Here is a 25725-nt window from a genome sequence, read left to right as displayed (position 1 = left end):
TGCTCGCTGTCGAGTCATACACCTCGTGCTCGCTGTTGAGTTTTACACCTCGTGCTCGCTGTCGAGTTATACACCTCGTGCCCGCTGTCGAGTTTTACAGCTCGTGCTCGCTGTCGAGTTATACACCTCGTGCTCACTGTCGAGTTATACACCTCGAGCTCGCTGTCGAGTTATACACCCCGTGCTCACTGTCGAGTTATACACCTCGTGCTCGCTGTCGAGTTATACACCCCGTGCTCGCTGTCGAGTTATACACCCCGTGCTCGCTGTTGAGTTATACGCCTCGTGCTCGCTGTCGAGTTATACACCTCGTGCTCGCTGTCGAGTTATACACCTCGTGCTCGCTGTCGAGTTATACACCTCGTGCTCGCTGTCGAGTTATACACCTCGTGCTCGCTGTCGAGTTATACTCCTCGTGCTCCCTGTCGAGTTATACACCTCGTGCTCGCTGTCGAGTTATACACCTCGTGCTCGCTGTCGAGTTATACACCCGTGCTCGCTGTCGAGTTATACACCTCGTGCCCTGTCGAGTTATACACCTCGTGCTCGCTGTCGAGTTATACACCTCGTGCTCGCTGTCGAGTTATGCACCTCGTGCCCGCTGTCGAGTTATGCACCTCGTGCTCACTGTCGAGTTATACACCTCGTGCCCTGTCGAGTTATACACCTCGTGCTCACTGTCGAGTTATACACCTCGTGCTCGCTGTCGAGTTATACACCTCGTGCTCGCTGTCGAGTTATACACCTCGTGCTCGCTGTCGAGTTACACACCTCGTGCTCTCTTTCGAGTTATACACCTCGTGCTCCCTGTCGAGTTATACACCTCGTGCTCCCTGTCGAGTTATACACCCGTGCTCGCTGTCGAGTTATACACCTCGTGCTCGCTGTCGAGTTATACACCCCGTGCTCGCTGTCGAGTTATACACCTCGTGCTCGCTGTCGAGTTATACACCCCGTGCTCGCTGTCGAGTTATACACCCCGTACTCGCTGTTGAGTTATACACCTCGTGCTCGCTGTCGAGTTATACACCTCGTGCCCCCTGTCGAGTTATACACCTCGTGCTCGCTGTCGAGTTATACACCTCGTGCTCAGTGTCGAGTTATACACCCCGTGCTTACTGTCGAGTTATACACCTCGTGCTCGCTGTCGAGTTATACACCTCGTGCTCGCTGTCGAGTTATACACCTCGTGCTCGCTGTCGAGTTATACACCTCGTGCTCCCTGTCGAGTTATACACCTCGTGCTCGCTGTCGAGTTATACACCTCGTGCTCGCTGTCGAGTTATACACCTCGTGCTCACTGTCGAGTTATACACCTCGTGCTCGCTGTTGAGTTATACACCTCGTGCCCCCTGTCGAGTTATACACCTCGTGCCCCCTGTCGAGTTATACACCTCGTGCTCACTGTCGAGTTATACACCTCGTGCTCGCTGTCGAGTTATACACCTCGTGCTCGCTGTCGAGTTATACACCTCGTGCTCGCTGTCGAGTCATACACCTCGTGCTCGCTGTTGAGTTTTACACCTCGTGCTCGCTGTCGAGTTATACACCTCGTGCCCGCTGTCGAGTTTTACAGCTCGTGCTCGCTGTCGAGTTATACACCTCGTGCTCACTGTCGAGTTATACACCTCGAGCTCGCTGTCGAGTTATACACCCCGTGCTCACTGTCGAGTTATACACCTCGTGCCCACTGTCGAGTTTTACAGCTTATCCCACTGTAGTGTTATGACATGGTTAGTCTTTTATACACAAGTTACCAGATTATATATATTTATTTTCGAAAGCTTGACTTATACATTTATGTTAAGACTTCCGCAAAATTGACGATGACCTTTGTCGCCACCCAACGTTAAACGCGGTTTATTGGGTCACAAAGTATTAATTATACGTCACAATTATCTGCAACAACCGCTCTTTTCGTCGTCGTCCTTATTTAGTTCCAGAGCTTCAGGGTCGGGAAGGTTACGTGAATAACTCCGTTCGTTGTCTAATATTTTATCGATGAGATATTTTGCAGCTTCGTCGATGTTAATATTGGCTTTGGCTGAAGTTTCGAACCAAGCCACGAACCCTTTCTCGTCGCAATAATTATCCATCTGCTGTTTATTGCTTAATAATCCACCTCGCATTTGGTCGATCTTGTTACCAAGTAAAACTGTTGGGATATTTCTTCCATCGGGTAAAGTAACCTAACACATAAATATGTTACCACACGAAATCAAACCATTGTACCTCCAACCTTGTTATCCAAATCGTTCTTCCATTTATTGACAGCCTCGAATGTAGAAGCTCTGGTCGCGTCAAACACGATGAACGCACCGACTGCTTCACGGTAATACACACGCGTCATGTTACCGAAGCGTTCTTGTCCTTGTATTTAATGTTAATTAATCTTAGCCAACCTTTACGCACCGTATACTTACCAGCAATATCCCATAACTGCAACCTTATCAAAGTTTCTCCATCCCAATGCACAACCTTCAACGCAAAGTCGACACCAATCGTCGCTCGGTAATGTTGTGAAAATATCTGATGGACATATCTTTTAATGACGCTCGTCTTCCCAACACCTAACTCGCCGATCACAAGAACCTGTACAATATGATGTCATAACATGCTCACGTCATGAATAATGACGTCACCTTGAATAAATATTCCTTTCTTTGTTCGGTCATTGTTGCGATTATTCCACAAATATATCGATGCAGTCGTTGCAGTCGCGACAACAAAGTGTTTGTTTATCCATGCAACAAACTCCCTTTATTTGTTCATAAAGTCACGTGTGACGTCATAATTAAATATTAACTAAACCTCGTGACCGTATTATGACGTCAGGTTATTAAAAAGTTGTAATATTAATTGGATTAGTTGTCACGCGTTGATTGCCACGTGGTAAACAGCAGATGGATAATTATTGCGACGAGAAAGGGTTCGTGGCTTGGTTCGAAACTTCAGCCAAAGCCAATATTAACATCGACGAAGCTGCAAAATATCTCATCGATAAAATATTAGACAACGAACGGAGTTATTCACGTAACCTTCCCGACCCTGAAGCTCTGGAACTAAATAAAGACGACGACGAAAAGAGCGGTTGTTGCAGATAATTGTGACGTATAATTAATACTTAGTGACGTATAAATCCCCGCGTTGTTCACATTTTCTTAGATTGGTAAAATATGAACCGAACGTTATAACGCGATGGACTTAAGCGATGTTTCGCTTGTGTAAGGCGTCTGGCCGGTTAGCTCAGTTGGTTAGAGCGTCGTGCTAATAACGCGAATGTCGCGGGTTCGATCCCCGTACTGGCCACTTCTGCCTCGATAGCTCAGTTGGGAGAGCGTTAGACTGAAGATCTAAAGGTCCCTGGTTCAATCCCGGGTCGGGGCAGTTTTTGTTGCGACAACTTTATTTTAAACATCTTTTGTGATTAACTGAGTAATTGCCACGCGTATTTTCGTTGATGCTTTATTCAACGACGGCCATCTCGCCAGGACGAACTTCGTCTTAAATCGTGGTTTGACGTCCAGGCTGCTGCAGCGGTTATTATTCCCCCCAGTAAATATACCGCCATCCCGTGGTAGACCATGGCCACTGTGACGTAGGGTGTGTCACGGACTAGTGATTCCGTGGTCAAGATAGTTCCAAGCGAAAGAAATCCTCCAACAACGCGGATGAATATAAAAGATATTCGATGAACTCCAGATAACATTGTTTCAATGGCTGGAAGACAAAATGTTAACAAAAATAATCGCCCAATATTTTAACTTACCCCCTCTATCGGTCTTTATTGCGTCATGTTCCCTCCGCCACGCATGAGCGCCCAACGAAGCTGCTACGTCATTGTTGTTTCCCACGCTACCCGGAAGCCACGATCGTTGTTTCAAGCGGTCGTTGTTGAAAGTGGATATTCTGTACAACTTCAACATCGATTTGAACAAACCCGGTACTTCATGCACCATCAAGTTCATTGTTATAAGGCCGCATATACCAGATGACTTTGACAGCAAGTGATTTGCCAGAGCTTTACGTTGGGTGTGGGAAGGGGAATTCCATGATGACGTAGGGTGAAGGTCCATCAGCAGGGGAACCACCGAGTTTCGCCAACTTGACATTTCCTTGGAAACCGCGCGAAAACCGAGGGCGACGATGATCGCGGACAAAACGTTTTGGAGCAAGCGAAGGGTGGACGATTCATTTCCCCCAACGCCACCATGCGGATGAGAATGGTTGGACTCTGCGGCAAAAACATCTTTAACATTCCAGTATGACTCGTACAAATAGAAACCAAACGATATTAGATAAAGAAAAGCGTGAGACTCTACGTCGTCTTGTTGTGTCGCCAACAAATATAATGCCCACAGAGTTATAATTGTTGAATGGGAGAAATCCAAGAGAGCCCTGACCGACTGTACCATGCGAAGTCTGCATGGTCCTACTATCTTCGCACCTTTCTGATCACAACACCCTGACATATGACCAGTCACTGTAATATGGCTGAGACTGAACATAAAGAATGCATGCATGATGGTCCATACACCAAGCACAAGAACCGTCTGCAATATATTTTGCTGCCACAAGCATATTAACAGAATCATATTCCACCTAACATAATAACTTACAAATAAAATTTAAATTTCAAGTTTCTAATGTTACTATTGTACCATTGATGACGCAACAATCCCATTTTTTTGTGTTAAACCAACAAATTTAAATAAAAAAAGTGACGTATACGCAATGACGTAACCACCGTACTCAACCGTAGACCACGTGGTCGCGTCCGCCAATAATAATGACGTCATAATATCAATTCTCCTCGCGCTCATGTTAAGGAGAATAAAGACAAACCTAAATCTTCCAAGTTTATAAGAATTAACATTTATTGAATATATTTCGACACAAATCTACGGTTTATTTGAATTGCTTGTTTAACTAACATTTAATTCACTACCAGCGCTTCGAATAATTCCGTATTTGTCATTTAAATCAATTTTAGTTTATGTAATATGGTGTAGCATAATGCACGTGTAGCAAACTTATTGTCGAAATATTTAAGATAATTGAGTCGTTTTGTAATTCAACTTTGTCTAAGATTCTATTGGCGAACATTAAACGTGCGAGAAATGCTGTAGTGACACGCCCACACCCAGCGTCAAAACAACATTGGCCGCCATTTCTCTACTAAACTCTTAAAATAAAAGAAGAAACAAAACTTTTCCGTGCGCTTTCAAGATAAAAAAGAAAGAGAGCATAGTTGATTAAATACTCGTCCGTGATTGGTTGGGCGAAGAGAATAAAAGAGAATAAGATTGTGTCGAGTCGGATAGAGCAGCCGACATTTAGCACGTAAACAAGTTGTGAGTGCGGCATGGTCTGTAATGGTGGATCAGTGTATTTGCTGTTATTATATGTTAGAACAGGCGTTTAATATCGTGTATATTATTAGTTAATGTTGTTTTGTCTCTAGTTTAATATAAAGAGTACATAAAGTTAAAATAATTAGCACTGTAATGGCGAGTAAAAGATGTCGCCGTGACAGCGAAAGAAGCGACGGTTATCTATCTAATACAAAAGAACAACCAACAGCCGGTAATATAAAGTTATGTTAAACATATTCATTGTTTACCAATGTTTTTGTTGTAGGAGGGACGAGCAGTAGCAGTTCGTTAGAAGATGATGACGTCATAGTGAGGTCATGTTGTTTCTCTGGTTGTTTGTTTGGGGAAGAATCGGCTATCGATGAAAATATGGTTAGTGTCGTTGCATGGTGTGGTGTCGTTGCATGGTGTGGTGTCGTTGCATGGCGTGGTGTCGTTTCATGGCATGGTGTGTTTGCATGGTGTGGTGTCGTTGCATGGCGCGCTGTTGTTTCATGGCATGGTGTGTTTGCATGGTGTGGTGTCGTTGCATGGCGCGCTGTCGTTTCATGGCATGGTGTGTTTGCATGGTGTGGTGTCGTTGCATGGCGTGGTGTCGTTTCATGGTGTGGTGTCGTTTCATGGCGTGGTGTCGTTGCAGGGCGTGGTGTCGTTGCAGGGCGTGGTGTCGTTGCAGGGCGTGGTGTCGTTTCATGGTGTGGTGTCGTTGCATGGCGTGGTGTCGTTGCATGGCGTGGTGTCGTTGCATGGCGTGGTGTCGTTGCATGGCGTGGTTGCATGCTGTGGTGTCGCTTCATGGTGTGGTGTCGTTTCATGGCGTGGTGTCGTTGCATGGCATGGTGTCGTTGCATGGCGTGGTGTGGTTGCATGGTGTGGTGTCGTTTCATGGCGTGGTGTGGTTGCATGGCGTGGTGTCGCTTCATGGCGCGCTGTCGTTGCATGGCGTGGTGTGGTTGCATGGCGCGCTGTCGTTTCATGGCATGGTGTGTTTGCATGGTGTGGTGTCGTTGCATGGCGTGGTGTCGTTTCATGGTGTGGTGTCGTTTCATGGCGTGATGTCGTTGCATGGCGTGGTGTCGTTGCAGGGCGTGGTGTCGTTGCATGGCGTGGTGTCGTTGCATGGCGTGGTGTCGTTGCATGCTGTGGTGTCGCTTCATGGTGTGGTGTCGTTTCATGGCGTGGTGTCGTTGCATGGCGTGGTTTCGTTGCATGACGTGGTGTCGATGCATCGTTGCATTTTATGAAATGATGAGTTGTTTTTATTGAGTTTTGAATGAATGTTAATTATCCTTGCATGGCGGGGCAACAACAGTCGGTATAACACGGGTGTTCTGTTTCATACACCTTGTGCCCACTTACAAGTTACCACGTATGTAACTTTGTGGGTGATTGTTTTCATGTATGGCCGACAACTTACACAACCCATTAGTGACCACTGGGTTGGAGCAATTGCCGTTAAGTGTCTTGCCCAATGATATATACGCCCACAATGGCAGCAGCGACAAGTCTTGAACTCTGCCTTGGAGCCAGGCACGCTAACCAACTTGCCACAGCGCCTGACTTTTTCATGACTTAGTGACATTATTGTTTAATAATTGTAAATATTAACATATTGTTTTTCACAGATGGTGAAACTTGTTTGTAATTATGAAGCTTGTCCAGTGAGCCCATTCATGCATGTCGATTGTTTCAACCAATGGGAGGAAGGGATTCTGGGTTATCTGCGTTCACATGGTAACATACTTGTGACGTCATATTCGTTCTTTGTTAACCGAATCTTCGTTTTCCTATATTGTCTCTTTAATTCTCCCTCGCGTCGCCCAGTGAGGTCACTCCAGGTCGAATATTGTCCTCGGTTAACCTCACGCCACCACCGGTCACGTGGGTTCAACATAGTTCTTTTACAGGGCGGGCGAGGAGTTGGTCGGAAAAACAGCGTCGTCAAAATTTATGGACGAAACGTGGTTACGATTTGGTTTACCGCGCCTGCGCGTGTAACTGTCGACACGGACACATTCGCAAAGATCTTGACTGGGTGGTGCAAAACCAAGATACACGTGAGTACATACACCATTTGCGTCGTGTACACCATGTGCGTCGTGTACACCATGTGCGTCGTGTGCACCATGTGCGTCGTGTACACCATGTGCGTCGTGTACACCATGTGCGTCGTGTGCACCATTTGCGTCGTGTACACCATGTGCGTCGTGTGCACCATGTGCGTCGTGTACACCATGTGCGTCGTGTACACCATGTGCGTCGTGTGCACCATGTGCGTCGTGTACACCATGTGCGTCGTGTACACCATGTGCGTCGTGTGCACCATGTGCGTCGTGTGCACCATGTGCGTCGTGTGCACCATGTGCGTCATACACACGGTAAACTGAACCAACTTAAAGCTTGTTGCATTGCCGGTAAATGCATACGTGTAACTTCACGCTAAATACTTGAACTTCTCTACATAACAGTATGTTGAACAGGTGAAGACTCGCGCAAGAAAAATCGTCGCAAACATAAAGACCTCCCAACTCTTGGCGCTAAATACGGGAATGTTGGATTGAAAACGAAATCCAAGCCGATCCCGAGGTAACAGTTGTTATACGTCACAATGAGGTCATAATGATTTATTCTAACCATTGTTACGTCACAGCAAAGGGAACCGTATACGTCATAGTTCTACCGGTTCAGGGGTCGACCAAGGTTACATTAGCGCATCCCCCGGGGCAGGGGAAGCCGGGAACGTATTTTCTCCTCCTATAAATAGAATGCATTTCAATTTCAACCAATCACGAGCCAGCAATTTTCACGCCCCTTCTACGTCACCGCTACCGGAAATCCCCGATGACCCTTCACCCCTGACCCCGTCACCCTTCAATCCCGCAACCAACTCAACAAATTTTACATTCTCATCCACGAAGCCGCTAGACGGCGTAACGGAGTCCATGAACGAAGCCCAACTCAAAGAAATCCAACGATTGTTTCCAGCTCCCTCTAGCGAGCAATGTGGGGATATAGAAGCGATGACGCAATTGATCGACGGTTTGTGGAAGCGACATGAATCTACCCAACGACCTCCTGCGACCCCGATGACCCCTCAACAGCTGACCGATAATGACGTCACCGGCCTCATTTGCTGCCCCAGTGAAACGGGGTGGTTCCCCCCCGACCCCACGTGGTTGGAAGGCGGGCCAACCCACGTGACCAACAACCACGTGTTGAACGCATTGCGCCACCAAGAGGAAATTGCCAAGTTGAACCAAATATATCGTGGTGGGGATTCGCAGGTAGTTGCTTGAATAAAAATTGTTATGGATTGTTGTAACCAGTATTGACACGGTTGTTAGGGTAGAAGAACCGAAGTTCGTGTCGTGCCCATGAGAGCGACCACATTCGCGAAACGTTTCGACTTTTCCGCGTTCCAGGTAAAATTTAGTAAAACTTTTACACCGAATAAATACGTCATCGTGACGTCATGACCGTCTATTTTGTTTCAGAACGTTTTGCCGCGTCAACACGTGAATCCATACCATATTAAAATGGAAGGGGAAGGATACGGGAGCGACGATCTACGTAACTTTATATTGTCGAGTTTAAGCGTCGCTAAATGTTCACAGGTTTGTCGCATCATTTAGGATATTATACAAAGGTTGGTCAAGTTTACGTTTCAGATGAACTGCGTGTTGTGCGGTGTTGACTTGCCATTGTATGATCACTTTCCACTTTTGGACGGGACCATGTTCCTCAGTCCGCTAAAGAACGAAACAAGCACGCGTAATTGTTTCAAAGTAATTATTATGTCATAACGTCATTGTGCATACTCACATCATGATTGTTTAACATTATGACATCACAATACAGATCAAGATAGAGGGCAAGTACGAGTTCGTTCACGCTGCATGTATTAGATGTTTGGAAGGTCTCCATAATATTGTGTGTAGATATTGTGATACGAGATGGGAGGGCTCGCATCACCAACTAGGTAACGAACAACCAACATTAGGTTTCAACTAATACTTACCAACCGCCCATTTATAGGTACACTGTACATGTACGACATATTTGCTGCAAACCCGTGTTGTCAGAAACGACTTAGTTGCAAGAAATGTGGTAAGTTTGCTTTATATTATACCGACCCCCACCTAACCCCCATATATACCGACCCCCACCTAACCCCCATATATACCGACCCCCACCTAACCCCCATATATACCGACCCCCACCTAACCCCCATATATACCAACCCCCACCTAACCCCCCATATATACCAACCCCCACCTAACCCCCATATATACCGACCCCCACCTAACCCCCATATATACCGACCCCACCTAACCCCCATATATACCAACCCCCACCTAACCCCCATATATACCGTCCCCACCTAACCCCCATATATACCAACCCCCACCTAACCCCCATATATACCAACCCCACCTAACCCCCATATATACCGACCCCCACCTAACCCCCATATATACCGTCCCCCACCTAACCCCCATATATACCAACCCCCACCTAACCCCATATATACCAACCCCCACCTACCCCCCATATATACCGACCCCACCTAACCCCCATATATACCGACCCCCACCTAACCCCCATATATACCGACCCCCACCTAACCCCCATATATACCGTCCCCACCTAACCCCCATATATACCGACCCCACCTAACCCCACCTACCCCCATATATACCGACCCCACCTAACCCCCATATATACCAACCCCACCTAACCCCCATATATACCGACCCCCACCTAACCCCCATATATACCGTCCCCACCTAACCCCCATATATACCGACCCCCACCTAACCCCCATATATACCGACCCCCACCTAACCCCCATATATACCAACCCCACCTAACCCCCATATATACCGTCCCCCACCTAACCCCATATATACCAACCCCCACCTAACCCCCATATATACCAACCCTCATCTAACCCCCATATATACCGACCCCCACCTAACCCCCACCTACCCCCATATATACCGACCCCCACCTAACCCCCATATATACCGACCCCACCTAACCCCCATATATACCGACCCCCACCTAACCCCCATATATACCGTCCCCACCTACCCCCATATATACCGACCCCCACCTAACCCCCATATATACCGACCCCCACCTAACCCCATATATACCAACCCCCACCTAACCCCCATATATACCGACCCCCACCTAACCCCCATATATACCAACCCCACCTAGCCCCCATTTAACCCCCCCCACCACGCAGGTAACACCGTGGTCGACATCCGCATGGGCCTCAAGAACTTTAGCGACTACAGCGCCCAAACCACGTGTCCTTGTTGCCGGGCAACCGATCATCATTTCGTCAAACCTGTGACGTCATACCAACTTATGGGAATCGTGTTTCAGTGACGTCACGAAACATTATTGTTGATGACGTCATGGTGACGTCTTCATAGCGTTGTACATGAGCACTAAAGGTGCTTCCCCATCGCGGAATGTGAATAGCTTGGTGATAATTTCTTTGTTACGTCATAAGTTCTCTATTGTTTCATATTATGTTTGTGACGTCACGACCGCCCCTATGTTTCATTGCTGTATAGTGATTATTACGTCACAATTACCGGCAACTGTTCCGGTCACGTGCCATTATTTACATTTTGTTGGTTTATTGTTACGTCATTGTCGCCCCTCAATTTCGACGTGACGTCGTCACCCTAACAATGAGCTTGAGGGGAAATTCCCATCGTAGCAAATTATTTGTAAATATTGTTACGTAATAACCTGTAGAACATTCCCGCTGTAAATAGACGTTTCGCTGCTTTGTGTGACGTCACAATTCGTTTCTATTTGCGAACTTGGTTGTATATGACGTCATAATAGGGAAACGGTGTAGAACAATTAAAATTTTATTCTAGACTAAATTGACAAATAAAGAATTTGTGTCCGCACGTTGTCGCTGGTGTGGTGTGGTGCTCAACCTCTTAGAGAGAAGCCCAATGACGTCACCACCTAATGACGTCATTAAAGAAACTTCGGATTGTTGATTGTTCACGTCATATTAGTAGTTGTTTGGTGTTTCATTTATTTCCGCTCCTCTGATTGGTTGTTGTTGAAACATCATCGCATTATCGACCAATCAGCGACCTCCAAACAAGTCAACCGTATCCTCGTGATTTGATTATAACGGATGTGACGTAGTTGATTGACAGCTTGCCCCCCAGGGTGGTGTAAGATGAGTGGCGCGCATGCGCACAACACTGATCGTCGCGCCTAAGACTTTCGTTATTTCTGTGACGTCACTTTCAAAACCATTAAAAATGTTTTACGTAATACAGTAACGCATCTGTGACGTGACAATGAAACTGGATTGTTTCGATTTAAACTGTTGTTATTACGTAACAAAATCGATCTCACGAAGTTTAATTTACGCGTCACAATCACCAACCGAAAGTGGCTTTGTGACGTCACAATGAGCTTTGTCTATTGAGCAAAATTGGATATTTGTTCTTTAACAATGGCGATTGGAAACGCCATGTTCGACGGTTAGTTGTTGATTGTGACGTCACTTACATATTGGTTATGTTGATAATGACGTCATAATCATGACTATATGTTTAATTGTTGTAATTCGATCCATCTTTTCCAACGAACTACCAACCGCCATTTTCGCGTCGACAAGAATATTCTCACGTGTTATGCTCAGTTACGTCACAATACGAATTATTTACACCTGCTTCGTTTCCTTTGTTATGATTCGGATCATCGATGTTGGATCGCGACAGACAATTTATGAATTAGTAAATATAAAGTGCCCCCCCCCTCCCCAGCTCCCTCAACCACCATAACCACGCCCATTCATTTGTAACAATGGCGATTATTACAAAAGTATTAAATACTGCAGAATATTTCAGTTACGTCACAATCACCGAATAAACGAAACCGGAAATTAATCTTCCGCTTGGTGGCGTTGAGAAGCTGCTATTGTGACGTCATAATATTTTGAAACGCATGAATTGTTACGTCATAATGGTATAAAGACCACACACGCGATGTCACGTGACAATCGAACACACATATGTGACGTCACAAAGGTCTTCAATCGTCGCTTTATATATTGCTATTATGACGTAACAATCGATGTCGCTCTTATCACCGGTGTGCTAGTGACGTCACAATTACAAATTATTAAAATCGAATTCATACGTTATCGCTTAGCGACGCGATAATATTTATCAATTCCAGCATGCAATAAATATCGAAAATAATTTACGGTTCGTTTGTTCAACGTTGGGTCGAAAGAAGGTCGCCATGAAAGCTATAAAACTATTTTTAATCTTTTGCTGATTCTCCATTAGTGTGTGAGGTAACAATACCGATTGTGATGATAAATGAAAGTCTTGTTACGCAAACAATGACTTTAGTAAATAATTAGCTAGAGTTTCGGTCCAATAAAAGTTTTCGCTCAAAGCCGTTTACGACCGAACACAGTGTATTGTGACGTTTAGCACGGCATTGTTACGTCACGATGGTTCACGCGGGAACTAACCCCAACTCCCCACTATATGCCCTGATACCCATCGACCCACCAAACATTCAAACTGTTGTAGCGACCATGTGTGTTGTAAATATTTATTACATCCTATTGTGTTTACTCCCCAACCGCGCTTACATTTACCTCCCTTAATCAACTAAATATTGTTTCGTCATAATACGTTCTGTTTGACCCATTGTTGACATGAAACGTCATAAATGGAATTATGACAAATCAAAAATATTTCTATGATTCATAAAATGCTATAGATGACGTAATAATAGGTTATATTGTTGCATTCGAGACACTGTGTGACGTCACAAAGCACGCGGAGGTGTTTCAGTTTCATGGAAGGTGTTTGCTTTGAGGGAGGTTCAGTCGCGCAAGTTCAGCTTCGCGGCGGCAGCGCTGTCAGGACAGTAGCGATTGTGACGTCATATTCACTTATTCTTGTTAATTGGCAGTGTTTATTTGGAAACAATGTAAAGTAACTTTTAAGAATATCAAATAAGTTGCTGACGATCGGATATAGTTAGATATATAAAAGATATTGTTACATAATGATTGAACACGTCATAGTAACAGTGTAATTGTGACGTCATATTTTGATTGTTGTTGGTGTATGACGTCATAATACCATGAGCATACGTCGCGTTTTTGACACAGCTCGTGTTTAGTGACGTAACAAACCGGCGTTTCGTTTGTTTAACATAAGTTGGATTTGGTGATGTATATGATGACGTGTGTTATGACGTATGTGATGTAAACGACATATATGATGACGTATGTGGCGCTATGATCTCTTCAGTACCACCTAGCGACGCAGGTGGTTTTTATTTTGAGAAGCTTGGATTAAATAATGGGCGATTCGCGTTACGGTGGATTATGACGTAACAATAACCAATAAAGTGGAATCGTCGTTTCGATTTAAAGTAGGTGGAGCGTAACGAACCATGGAAAAATTATAAACAAAAGTTATGACGTAGTAAGTGACGTAGTATGTTGTGACGTCACATAATTAAGTATGAAATAAATTTCCAGCAAAAAGATTCGGTTATTCCCCTCTTATGAAATCGCAAGGTAATCAATACAACGTCACAGCTTACGGTCATTGTGACAATGCAGTTCTAATTATTACGTAGCAATTCTCATTGTGACGTTGCAATTCTAATGGATTATTATTTCTATTAATACGATATGTATAAATAGTAGAAGAAGTCAGAAAACTAAATTTGCATCGAAAGTAAGTTGCAGGACAGGTTCTTATCGTATTTACGCGACCGCGGGAATGTTCAATGACGGAGTTACGAAGCTACGAATAGTTTGGACGGGGTTTCTGGTCGTGAGGTTCCGTGGCGATATTTTACTCACGTATTCTTGAAATAAATCGAACATTTTCACCTGAAATATCGAGTGTTCACCGCGGCAGGCACGCGGCTGCACTTTATCTACGTCATAATGCACTTAATTAACACGTTTTTGATAAAACAATGAAGTTAATTGTTTCATTAATAAATCATAATTCCTTTATGACGTAACAAATAAAAACAAGACAAAACAGGAAAGTCGTCAGCGAAGAAAAGTTAATTGTGACGCGATTCGACTTCCGGTCTGATCTAATTATGACACAACAATGGCCTCAAGCGTGCTCTGTTTCATTGTTACGTCACAGACGCATGCATAATATAAGTTCCCACCTCACAAAATAGGAAATGTTTATTTTAATCGACGCATCGTGACATTACTTCGTTACTTTGCGTTTCTTTCCGTTTTCGTTTCGGAAATTTTAAAAACTTTAAATTGTTGAAACGGAAATAGATGTTCGGGCGCGTGATTGTCACGTCATAATACCGATTCAAAATTCTCCCTTTATTGAAACGCATCGTTGCTACAATGGTTTATACTGTTATGTATTATGACGTCATTTTACGTTCAATGCATTCAAGACAGTTTTAACAAAGTTATTGTGACGTAACAAACCGACGCAAAATTTACGCTGCTCGTTTTGCCTTATTATCCTTTGTGACGTCACAGCGGCGTGCGATGCATCACGTGACATGCGTGACGAGTTGACGCTAAAAATAATTCGCCGTATTTTAAAAGAAAATATTTAACTGCGTGTTCATCATATTGCGGATAATTTGTGACGTGAACAGACCAGGTTTGTTTATTTTCGAGCGTAAAACCTTGTTCTGTTTATTTCAAATTCCATGAATCAAAAGGTTATGCGTGAAAGTTGATCAGGGCGGGGTCGCAAAAGTAGTTCGCCAGGTATATCGTATAGTTCGCCAGGTATATCGTATAGTTCGCCAGGTATATTGTATAGTTCGCCAGGTATAGTTCGCCAGGTATGTTGTATAGTTCGCCAGGTATATTGTATAGTTCGCCAGCTATAGTTCGCCAGGTATAGTTCGCCAGGTATGTTGTATAGTTCGCCAGGTATATTGTATAGTTCGCCAGGTATATTGTATAGTTCGCCATGTATAGTTCGCCAGCTATAGTTCGCCAGGTATATTGTATAGTTCGCCAGGTATATTGTATAGTTCGCCAGGTATGTTGTATAGTTCGCCAGGTATAGTTCGCCAGGTATGTTGTATAGTTCGCCAGGTATATTGTATAGTTCGCCAGCTATAGTTCGCCAGCTATAGTTCGCCAGCTATAGTTCGCCAGGTATGTTGTATAGTTCGCCAGGTATATTGTATAGTTCGCCAGGTATGTTGTATAGTTCGCCAGGTATATTGTATAGTTCGCCAGCTATAGTTCGCCAGGTATGTTGTATAGTTCGCCAGCTATAGTTCGCCAGGTATGTTGTATAGTTCGCCAGGTATAGTTCGCCAGGTATGTTGTATAGTTCGCCAGGTATAGTTCGCCAGGTATATTGTATAGTTCGCCAGGTATATTGTATAGTTCGCCAGCTATAGTTCGCCAGGTATATTGTATAGTTCGCCAGCTATAGTTCGCCAGGTATATCGTATAGTTCGCCAGCTATAGTTCGCCAGGTATAGTTCGCCAGGTATGTTGTATAGTTCGCCAGGTATAGTTCGCCAGGTATGTTGTATAGTTCGCCAGGTATATTGTATAGTTCGCCAGCTATAGTTCGCCAGGTATATCGTATAGTTCGCCAGGTATGTTGTATAGTTCGCCAGGTATGTTGTATAGTTCGCCAGGTATATCGTATAGTTCGCCAGCTATAGTTCGCCAGGTATATCGTATAGTTCGCCAGGTATATTGTATAGTTCGCCAGGTATATTGTATAGTTCGCCAGCTATAGTTCGCCAGGTATATCGTATAGTTCGCCAGGTATATTGTATAGTTCGCCAGGTATATCGTATAGTTCGCCAGCTATAGTTCGCCAGGTATATCGTATAGTTCGCCAGGTATATTGTATAGTTCGCCAGGTATAGTTCGCCAGGTATAGTTCGCCAGGTATGTTGTATAGTTCGCCAGCTATAGTTCGCCAGGTATGTTGTATAGTTCGCCAGGTATAGTTCGCCAGGTATATTGTATAGTTCGCCAGGTATAGTTCGCCAGGTATATTGTATAGTTCGCCAGGTATGTTGTATAGTTCGCCAGCTATAGTTCGCCAGGTATGTTGTATAGTTCGCCAGGTATAGTTCGCCAGGTATATTGTATAGTTCGCCAGGTATGTTGTATAGTTCGCCAGGTATTTTGCATAAAACATTGTATTCGTGGATATCCAGCGAAATTTGATGCAGAATGGGATAATGGGTTAATTCATCTCCCGTGTTATTCATGCTTAACTTCCACCCAACGATCGCTGTCGCTGTTCCAAGTATTATGACGACACAATGAACGATGCAACTTAGCTTCGCGGATTTATTATCAAACGTCGGTATAAATAATCGCGCAGCTCGCTAAATGTTAAATCTTTTTTAGACAAAAAATTTCTTAATAAAAATATTGTTTCGTGATAAAGGTAACTGTGAAGTAATAAAGGTAATTGTGACGTGATATTTTTGTTACCATGGAAACAGCAGATGAGATTCGAGAATTGGCACCGGAGTATCGCGATCGACTTCGAACATGGCTTATTAAGATGATCGAAAGGTTTGTTACGTCATAATATTATTCATAAATATGACGTGTATTTTTTACAGCGGGAAAATCCCTGGACTTATGTGGGAAAACCCGGAAAAAACAATTTTCCGGATGCCATGGAAACATGCAGGGCGACAAGATTATAACTTGGAGGAGGACTCGAAAATATTTATGGTGAATTTTTGTTTGGTGAAAATATTTGTGACGTTTTGTATATCGCTTCTATGACGTAATAGCAGCATGCGCGGTGCCGCCATTTTGTTAAAACGGATCATCGTCGCGTGCAATAAATATATTTTAACAGGCGTGGGCCAAACACAGTGGGAGATACAGAGAGGGAGTTGACAAACCTGAACCAATAGTTTGGAAAACAAGACTTCGCTGCGCGTTGAATAAGATGCCGGATATTCAAGAAATTCCCGAACGCAGTCGTCTTGATATCAGCGAACCTTACAGAGTGTACAGACTCTTACCACCAGTTCATAAAGGTGATTGTTGTAACGGTTGTTATGTTTGGAATGTAACATTTATAATTACAGCTTCGCAAATTCGACGACGTTTGTTTAAAAGGAGTCAAAGTCATGATACCGATGCTATGACGTCATATGGGAATCCCCTCCCTACGTCATCGCGTGTGACGTCACAAATAAACAACCAACGTCGAAGTAGTTCGATTGAGGTAAACACAAATTACACATTGTAACATAGAGATTACTGTTATACAACCGCCGTTATAACATGGTAGCTTAAAAATGGTAGCAGTGTAAAAGGTTAAAACAAACACTGGGTGTATCGGGTGCCGCGTTCAAATCTTACTGGTAAAATATGAATGTTACAAAACAATGTTCTTGTAAAGAAGTTATTATTTTGTTGCGAAGTTAAAATATTGTAATTAAAGCTCAAAACGCGAGCACCTGTTTGCAGATGAAGTTTGCTACGAATATGGAATGTTATGTAATGTAACTTATATATACATCTTGTTATATAATGTAACTTATATATACATCTTGTTATATAAGAAGTTATTATTTTGTTGCGAAGTTAAAATATTGTAATTAAAGCTCAAAACGCGAGCACCTGTTTGCAGATGAAGTTTGCTACGAATATGGAATGTTATGTAATGTAACTTATATATACATCTTGTTATATAATGTAACTTATATATACATCTTGTTATATAATGTAACTTATATATACATCATGTTATATATTGTAACTTATATATACATCTTCCAGCTATCAGAACGACAACCACTGACGTCACCACCAGGTCTCATGACGTCACCACCAAGCCTCATGACGTCACCTAACCTATGGTACCCTCCATCTTACCCATTGAAACATCAATTATCGTCTTACCAACTATTGGGAAGGAATAACTTGGAAGGGGGTTTTAACTTAGGTAGATCCCCGTTACCCCCCTTAAACCCACCCTTTCATACGTCACTTGCCCCACTTACCCCTTTTCTATCGGGGGGGAACACCAGTCTTGCATTACGTCATCAACCTACGTCAGTGATGAGTCACGTGCACAATATGGCTGCCCAGGTGTTCGCTGTCGAGCATAAATATCGTTCTCAACTCGTAAGTTGGTTTGAACATTTATACAATCAAGAATATTCATCAAAGTTTGTTTAGAATTTAACGCGAAAGCTCGAAGCCGAGAACGAAAGTTTAAAAGCTTCTGAACAAGCCATGTGCCGGAGGCTAAATGAGGTAAGAGATTTTGCTTATAAGTTGTTCGGTGGAGATTTAATATGAGATTAATGTTTAGGTTGGAGTGGCTGGGGACGAAATAATTGGTGGTGCATCGGTGAGTTGAAGCGCCCACGTGCGGTTCATGGGATTTAAGTTTTTTTTGTTTTAGACTCACAGTTTATTCGAGAAATTGTCGAAAACTGAAGAGCGCGTGCGCAGTCTGGAGAGGGAACTTGCGCAGTACCGTAGTGCGCATGCACGTGAAAGATGCGCACGAGAACGCCTTGAAGCAGAAAGAGAAAAAATGCAAAATATTCTTGGTCGTATTGAAACGTCTACGTCATTCAATGATGACGTCATTGTTAGCAAACAAGTATGTAATGAAGTCATATGGTTATCGATTTGATGGCGCCTCTTTTTAAACTTTATTTTTTCAGACCGAAAAAAGAGAAACACACATGACGTCAGCAGTTGCTGACGTCAAACCATACGTCACACACCACGTGAATAAAACATCAATGTCTCTCAAGCGAATAAATTCACCTCTGGATTTATCGGGTACGTAATGATGACGTAAATAAACGACATCGATGATGTAATATTGGTAACGATGACGTAACAATCTTTACAGTTGAGGCTACGTCATCGAAAAACCGGAAATCATCTTTCGACCAATCACGAGATACCACGTGGTCGGAAGATTTTTTAACAAATCGACGTCATAGCAACGTGACGTCACCACCAACGTTTCGAGTGATTCCTATGACGTCACAAGAGGAAAAGCCGTCATCGCGATCTTCATGCTCCAGTGATTCAACCACCTCACGTGATTCCTATCGAGGTCGCTCTTTATCGCCGCCCCAGCGCTCATCTCATCTTGCTTCTCATAGAAATACAATACAAGTTACGTGACTATCGTCGTCCAATGACAAACCGTAGTTTCTTTTCCCGCCAAATTCAAAGATTTGTTCCAAACCAATCACACAACGCTACGTCATCGTTTTTCTAATTTTTAAATAAAAACTTTTTTTGCGATTTTAACAAAGACGTCTTCTTTGTTACAATGAGTCTTATTGTTACAAGTACCATCGAGTAACGACGATTGTTCCGTCATAACGAGCATAGTCAGCCGTTCAATATGAATGTAGCATCCTGTTGTGATGTTTATTGTACAAGTTGTAGGATCTGGTATCTCAGTTTCCTGAGACCTGGTGATTCTGTTCCATTCAAGAAACCGAAACTAATTCTACCGCTGGGTGTCGCTAAGATATTAATTGGTAATTAATGTTATTTATAATTAATTGGATCGTAATGAAAATGTTCGCAGCTACTGTGGTAATAATACTCGATTGTCTTGCATTGTTTTGTCAAACAATGGGCATGACGTCGCCGCCGCCATCTTTCCTGGGAAGCCCGGGATTTCCCCTCTGGATATCTTTGCTGGTAATCCCCCATTTAAGCGACGTTCCCGGTTTAACTTTCTTTTTATTCCAGTTTATTTTCTCGGGTTGCTGCAACGTTGTGGCTTTTAAACGAAATTCGAGATTCACGGTAAGTCCATGGTTTGTAAAAATTGTAACTATGACGTAACAAGCGAACTGTTGCTAGACCGCCATCGCGTTCGGATCTTCTTGTCTTTCAACAATCGTGATTGTCGTTCTTCTCTGTGTCGTCACAATGGCAGTAGCGGAAGAAGTAATTGTGTTAATGTTGTTATATTATGTCGTAACAAAGATATATTGTAGTTATCATTCTATCAATTGTCACATAAAGGCGTTGGTGTCGTCATCTCTTCGATAATATGTTTGCTGGTACTTTCCCTTCTTGCTGTGACGTCATCATCATCGCTTCTTTGTTACGTAGCTCTGACGTCACACGACGATCGTTGGTTTACCGACAGGGTAAGCCCCTTTTGTAGTTACGCTTAATCTAACATCGGTTCATGCAGGGAACACAATGCGACTCCACAGCGCCGTCTACCGGTGGCCACGAATGTGCCAGCCTAACTATTCCATCCAACAAACCAGCCTTCGTTTTCTACGCTCCTTCAGATGAAGCGGCGAAATATACGTCAGCGTTTCGTGACGTCATTAGGGGACTGGAAACCAAAGGTTTGTGGTTTGAATATTATTCTTGTTTGGTTAATATTCTTGTTTTTAGACAAACTCGACCGAGAGTTTGATGACGTCAAGACACCGGGTAGGTTGATATTATGACGTCATTAATGCGTGGCGCCACAAAATTAGATATCTTTCTAGATTCGAGCGAAGACGGGGTAGCAGTTATTGAAGTAGACGGACAACCCCTGCCGGGGAATTACCTGCATAGTACTTAAGCTCTTATGACGTAATAATGGACCTTACAAAAGAACAAACAATTAATATATAAGAATTCGGCTTATGACGAAATAATGTAAACGTCAAATTATTGTGACATTTATTATTGCGTCATTGAGGTTTTGTCGCCCACTCGCGAAACGTCAGGCAATTAGTTTCCTTGTTTACGGAACAAACGACTGCGGGGGTGCGAATTGTGACGTCATCAATCAAACTAAAAAGGGGAGTTGTGACGCAATAATAAAGTAATTTTCAAATGCGATTGTTATGTAATAAAAAAGGAAAAAATAATGAACATAATTATTCGTTTCTTCGATTGCGACAGCGAAGATCAAATTAATTAAAACAACAAAGAGAACGAAATTTGCAACAAGACGACAGTCGATAAAACACGATGAGTAGAAACTACTTAAGTAAAAGTGTCAAATAAAACAAAAAATGAAAAAAACACACCCAACGTACAATAAAACTTACGGCAAATTGTAGTTAAAATTCATAATTACAAAACAATAAAGATCATATAAACAAAATATTAAAGATCATATTAACAATATAATATAGATCATATTAATAGCGACAAACCTTATCTGGTGTTACGTCACAATACAAACAAAATATTTCGACATGTCAATCAAAATCGGAAACCAAGTTTCAACTTCCCACGCAAGACAATGGGAAAGTAACACGTCACAATACACTTGGTGACGTCATATCACTAAAACAAACACAAGGTGTTCGATCCAGCAGTGAAAGTAAACATAGAGCGCCACCACACGAGCAACCCTCACAGCTGGATGCCACCACCTACGGCGCACTTTCAACAAACATAAAATTTCAAAAAGAAGAAGTTATGACGTCACAATCCTGTATAAACTTGCACCCGAGTGTGATTTGGAGGCAGAATGTTTTCGAAGCTCAGTGCGAGTTACAAACCTATAATGACGTCATCAGATAGTAAGTTAGCAGGTATGACGTCATCAGAATCAATTGAAACATGTGCAGTAAAGGTGAGTTGCATGTTGTGTAAGGTTGATCTTAAATTAATAATATTCCTCCGGTAGATGGCGCTAATAGAGCATGGTTTATGGTCGAGGTTTCACGCGTTTGTCAACGAGATGATTGTGACAAAAAATGGACGACGAATGTTTCCGGTTCTTAAAACATCGATTACGGGACTTGATCCAACTGCGATGTATTCCGTCATGCTTGACTTTGTACCCGTGGATAACAATAGGTAAGTTTATGACGTCATAATGTGGTTGATTGTAAACATTGTTATTGCTAGATGGAAATATGTGAACGGTGAGTGGATCCCCGGGGGAAAACCCGAACCCCATGTTTCGTCATGTGCTTATATTCACCCCGATTCACCCAACTTTGGTTCGCACTGGATGAAACAACCCGTTGGTTTCAGTCGCGTCAAACTTACTAATAAAGCTACAGGGAACCCCCAGGTACGTAAGCAAGTGACGTCATTATACTAGTGACGTCACCAATAACTTGTTGTTCCCGCAGCAAATAATGTTGAACTCTCTGCATAAATACGAACCCAGGATCCACATCATGCGCGTTGGGGGCGCTGAATCGCAACAAGTCGTTGCCTCGCATTCATTTCAGGAGACAAGGTTCATTGCTGTTACTGCTTACCAAAACGAAGATGTGGGTTTTATTTATTAAACTAACTATTTATTTTTAACGCATATTTATCTAAACAGGTTACTTCGCTCAAGATAAAATATAATCCTTTCGCCAAAGCTTTCCTCGACGCAAAGGAGAGGCAAGTCCCAAACGTTTGTAAATAAATTACCTGTTGTTTATTCTTGTTTGTTTTTATCCACAGCCGCTCAGGGAGTGAAAATTATTTTAAAGATTCAACGAAAGCGGGTTCGTCGCAAAATTATTCGAGAGGTAAATACGTTTGTTACATAATAATTTAAATAATTTTAAAATAATAATTCCCTCAGCGAACACATGGACGGCAAATCAAAGCAACCCAACATTCAATCAATGTCAGTATGAACCAGGGATTCCCCCATTCCATTACCCCATCCCAAACCAACCGAAAACAACAAGAGAGCGGCGCATGAGCCGCACACAAAGAAGCCATCCCTACAAACCATCCACAACGCAAACTTATCAAGATTTCCAACCAACCAATTACCCCGCCCTACCAAACGACCAATGGCAATCAAGTATCGAAGGTCATGAACTCGATGAGGGACACTTTAGTCTCGAACCAGTCTCTGTAGATGACGTCACCGCCTTAGGATTCGACACCCCGCATCAGGGTTTTGCAACAAACGATCTTCTTTCAATAGAGCCTTCCTATTCGTTAGATTATCCTCAATTCACGACCACGTGGTCCTACCCGACCAATCACATGCCAGGATATGTTTCAAACAGTCCAATCAGAAGCCTGGAACAACCGGAGTACTTTTATAGAGGCTATGACGTATCACAGCAAAATTACGTTACGATGACGTCAGCAGATGTTAGTAATGTGACGTCATCATTATACGAAACTCCGTCACCGGGGGTCATGCAAAGGCCACAAGAAGATTTTTCAATCGCGTATACGCCGCTTACGCCACCTTCTTTGTGACGTCACAATGCGAATATAATTATCGATTGTTTCGTGAAATAACATTAAAATATGAACAACATGTTGTTTTTTCGTGGTGGGGTGATTATGACGTCACAAAGGTTGATTGTCATGATAGGTCGAGTGTTTAAGGCCTGTTCAAGTTTGGTCACGTTTGTAAGTTGACGTTGTGGGGGAACATTCGTCTAAATATGAAAAGGTTTTCGGCGGCCTGCGGCAGAAATATCGCCGTAATAGAAAATGGACGTCTTGGGTCGTGTAAGACGACACGCCATTGGGAGGGCAAGTCTAAATATAAGTCGACGTTAACGTCATCACGCGTCATTTTAAGACGTGAATCATCAATTTTAACTTTTAGCAGCGAAAACGTTTTCAAATTTAGCTGTTTGGATAAATATAATGCGGGAAAATATTCAGTAGAACTTCTATTATATAATAACAATCATATTTATTACGTAAAACTTTGTAAAATAACGTCACAGTTGGATGTTCGAGAACTTAAAGGGCCTAAACACACCCCACGTCACTTTTATTTTTTATGGTAAATTCATAAAGCGACCGTTTTATTGATTCCAAAAATACTTTGCTTATTAAAATTGGTCCAGTATAGGCGGAGATATTCGTCCTCAAACAGTGATCTCTAGCGCTATCTTTTTTTTACTACGAGCTCCGTGATTGTGACGTAAGAACGTACTAGTCACGTGACTGATTCATTCGTAAAAGCGAAACCTGCGTTTTTTTTGTGCTTTTTTGCGTTTTTTTTGTTCTCCCCCCATCATACATGCAAGCCCAACCCCCCATCATACATGCAACCCCAACCCCCATCATATATGCAACCCCACCCCCCATCATACATGCAACCCCAACCTCCCATCATACATGCAACCCCACCCCCCCATCATACATGCAACCCCACCCCCCATCATACATGCAACCCCAACCCCCCATCATACATGCAACCCCAACCCCCCATCATACATGCAACCCCAACCCCCCATCATACATGCAAACCCAACCCGCCATCATACATGCAACCCCAACCCCCCATCATACATGCAAACCCACCTCCATCATACATGCAACCCCCCATCATACATGCAACCCCAACCCCCCCATCATACATACAACACAAAACCCCATCATACATGCAACCCCACCCCCCATCATACATGCAACCCCACCCCCCATCATACATGCAACCCCACCCCCCATCATACATGCAACCCCACCCCCCCATCATACATGCAACCCCAACCCCCTATCATACATGCAACCCCAACCCCCATCATACATGCAACCCCACCCCCCATCATACATGCAACCCCACCCCCCATCATACATGCAACCCCACCCCCCCATCATACATGCAACCCCACCCCCCATCATACATGCAACCCCACCCCCCCATCATACATGCAACCCCAACCCCCTATCATACATGCAACCCCAAACCTCCATCATACATGCAACCCCACTTCCATCATACATGCAACCCCAACCCCCCATCATACATGCAACCCCACCCCCCATCATACATGCAACCCCACCTCCATCATACATGCAACCCCCCCATCATACATGCAACCCCAAACCTCCATCATATATGCAACCCCACCTCTCCCATCATACATGCAACCCCACCCCCCATCATACATGCAACCCCAACCCCCATCATACATGCAACCCCAACCCCCCCATCATACATGCAACCCCAACCTCCATCATACATGCAACCCCACCTCCATCATACATGCAACCCCCCATCATACATGCAACCCCACCCCCCATCATACATGCAACCCAAACCTCCATCATACATGCAACCCCCCATCATACATGCAACCCCACCCCCCATCATACATGCAACCCAAACCTCCATCATACATGCAACCCCACCTCCATCATACATGCAACCCCAACCCCCATCATATATGCAACCCCACTCCCCATCATACATGCAACCCCAACCCCCCATCATACATGCAACCCCAACCCCCCATCATACATGCAACCCCAACCCCCCATCATACATGCAACCCCAACCCCCCATCATACATGCAACCCCAACCCCCCATCATACATGCAACCCCACCCCCCATCATACATGCAACCCCAACCCCCATCTTACATGCA

The 25725-nt window shown here is 43.6% G+C and overlaps 6 protein-coding genes and 2 non-coding genes across 13 annotated transcripts; 6 read left to right on the top strand and 2 right to left on the bottom strand.

Moving 5' to 3' along the window:
* Window positions 1-1753: 1753 nt before the first annotated feature.
* On the bottom strand, window positions 1754-2821 carry LOC149725994 (ras-related protein Rab-32-like). The gene is made up of 4 exons (XM_089890785.1): window positions 2643-2821; window positions 2424-2592; window positions 2240-2370; window positions 1754-2189 (listed from the first exon to the last, which is right to left on the bottom strand). Exons 1-4 carry the CDS (start codon window positions 2673-2675, stop codon window positions 1896-1898), a joined length of 627 nt encoding a protein of 208 aa, XP_089746911.1. The 5' UTR covers window positions 2676-2821; the 3' UTR covers window positions 1754-1895.
* Window positions 2822-3235: 414 nt separating this feature from the next.
* Trnai-aau (transfer RNA isoleucine (anticodon AAU)) lies at window positions 3236-3309 on the top strand. The gene has a single exon. It is a non-coding gene; the product is annotated as a tRNA-Ile (tRNA).
* A 5-nt stretch (window positions 3310-3314) lies between these two features.
* On the top strand, window positions 3315-3387 carry Trnaf-gaa (transfer RNA phenylalanine (anticodon GAA)). Its single transcript has one exon. It is a non-coding gene; the product is annotated as a tRNA-Phe (tRNA).
* On the bottom strand, window positions 3341-4693 carry LOC149725991 (uncharacterized). 2 transcript variants are annotated; one of them, XM_089890781.1, is made up of 3 exons: window positions 4448-4693; window positions 3770-4234; window positions 3341-3720 (listed from the first exon to the last, which is right to left on the bottom strand). In XM_089890781.1, the coding sequence occupies exons 1-3, from the start codon at window positions 4593-4595 to the stop codon at window positions 3470-3472; spliced, it is 864 nt and encodes a 287-aa protein (XP_089746907.1). In that variant the 5' UTR covers window positions 4596-4693; the 3' UTR covers window positions 3341-3469. The 2 variants fall into 2 exon arrangements, with proteins under 2 accessions (XP_089746907.1, XP_089746906.1); XM_089890780.1 differs by having other exon boundaries at window positions 3770-4693.
* A 735-nt stretch (window positions 4694-5428) lies between these two features.
* On the top strand, window positions 5429-11314 carry LOC149725990 (headcase protein homolog). Of its 2 annotated transcripts, none has more exons than XM_089890775.1 (12): window positions 5429-5586; window positions 5641-5747; window positions 7001-7109; window positions 7283-7432; window positions 7856-7961; window positions 8026-8659; window positions 8720-8797; window positions 8870-8989; window positions 9044-9160; window positions 9234-9354; window positions 9411-9482; window positions 10630-11314. In XM_089890775.1, exons 1-12 carry the CDS (start codon window positions 5508-5510, stop codon window positions 10773-10775), a joined length of 1839 nt encoding a protein of 612 aa, XP_089746901.1. In that variant the 5' UTR covers window positions 5429-5507; the 3' UTR covers window positions 10776-11314. The 2 variants fall into 2 exon arrangements, with proteins under 2 accessions (XP_089746901.1, XP_089746900.1); XM_089890774.1 differs by having other exon boundaries at window positions 9032-9160.
* A 5438-nt stretch (window positions 11315-16752) lies between these two features.
* Window positions 16753-19699, top strand: LOC149725989 (uncharacterized). 2 transcript variants are annotated; one of them, XM_089890776.1, is made up of 10 exons: window positions 16755-16965; window positions 17016-17130; window positions 17261-17444; window positions 17496-17635; window positions 18193-18540; window positions 18595-18672; window positions 18731-18769; window positions 18824-19027; window positions 19092-19212; window positions 19286-19699. In XM_089890776.1, exons 1-10 carry the CDS (start codon window positions 16883-16885, stop codon window positions 19564-19566), a joined length of 1593 nt encoding a protein of 530 aa, XP_089746902.1. In that variant the 5' UTR covers window positions 16755-16882; the 3' UTR covers window positions 19567-19699. The 2 variants fall into 2 exon arrangements, with proteins under 2 accessions (XP_089746903.1, XP_089746902.1); XM_089890777.1 differs by lacking the exon at window positions 18731-18769 and having other exon boundaries at window positions 16753-16965.
* Window positions 19644-21120, top strand: LOC149725988 (uncharacterized). Of its 3 annotated transcripts, XM_089890784.1 has the most exons (8): window positions 19644-19931; window positions 19982-20097; window positions 20149-20205; window positions 20263-20349; window positions 20400-20555; window positions 20603-20765; window positions 20815-20853; window positions 20901-21120. In XM_089890784.1, the coding sequence occupies exons 1-8, from the start codon at window positions 19793-19795 to the stop codon at window positions 20987-20989; spliced, it is 846 nt and encodes a 281-aa protein (XP_089746910.1). In that variant the 5' UTR covers window positions 19644-19792; the 3' UTR covers window positions 20990-21120. The 3 variants fall into 3 exon arrangements, with proteins under 3 accessions (XP_089746910.1, XP_089746909.1, XP_089746908.1); XM_089890783.1 differs by having other exon boundaries at window positions 19982-20205; window positions 20913-21120; XM_089890782.1 differs by having other exon boundaries at window positions 19982-20205.
* Window positions 21121-21839: 719 nt separating this feature from the next.
* Window positions 21840-23658, top strand: LOC149725987 (T-box transcription factor T-like). The gene is made up of 7 exons (XM_089890779.1): window positions 21840-21997; window positions 22052-22224; window positions 22276-22444; window positions 22506-22649; window positions 22706-22767; window positions 22831-22898; window positions 22955-23658. The coding sequence occupies exons 1-7, from the start codon at window positions 21893-21895 to the stop codon at window positions 23590-23592; spliced, it is 1359 nt and encodes a 452-aa protein (XP_089746905.1). The 5' UTR covers window positions 21840-21892; the 3' UTR covers window positions 23593-23658.
* The last annotated feature ends 2067 nt before the right edge of the window (window positions 23659-25725 follow it).

This window comes from Ciona robusta, chromosome 12, assembly GCF_009617815.1.
Source record: "Ciona robusta chromosome 12, ASM961781v2".
Lineage (NCBI taxonomy): Eukaryota > Metazoa > Chordata > Ascidiacea > Phlebobranchia > Cionidae > Ciona > Ciona robusta.
The sequence above is the reverse complement of the archived record's forward strand: the minus strand, read 5'-3'. Positions and strand labels throughout refer to the sequence as shown.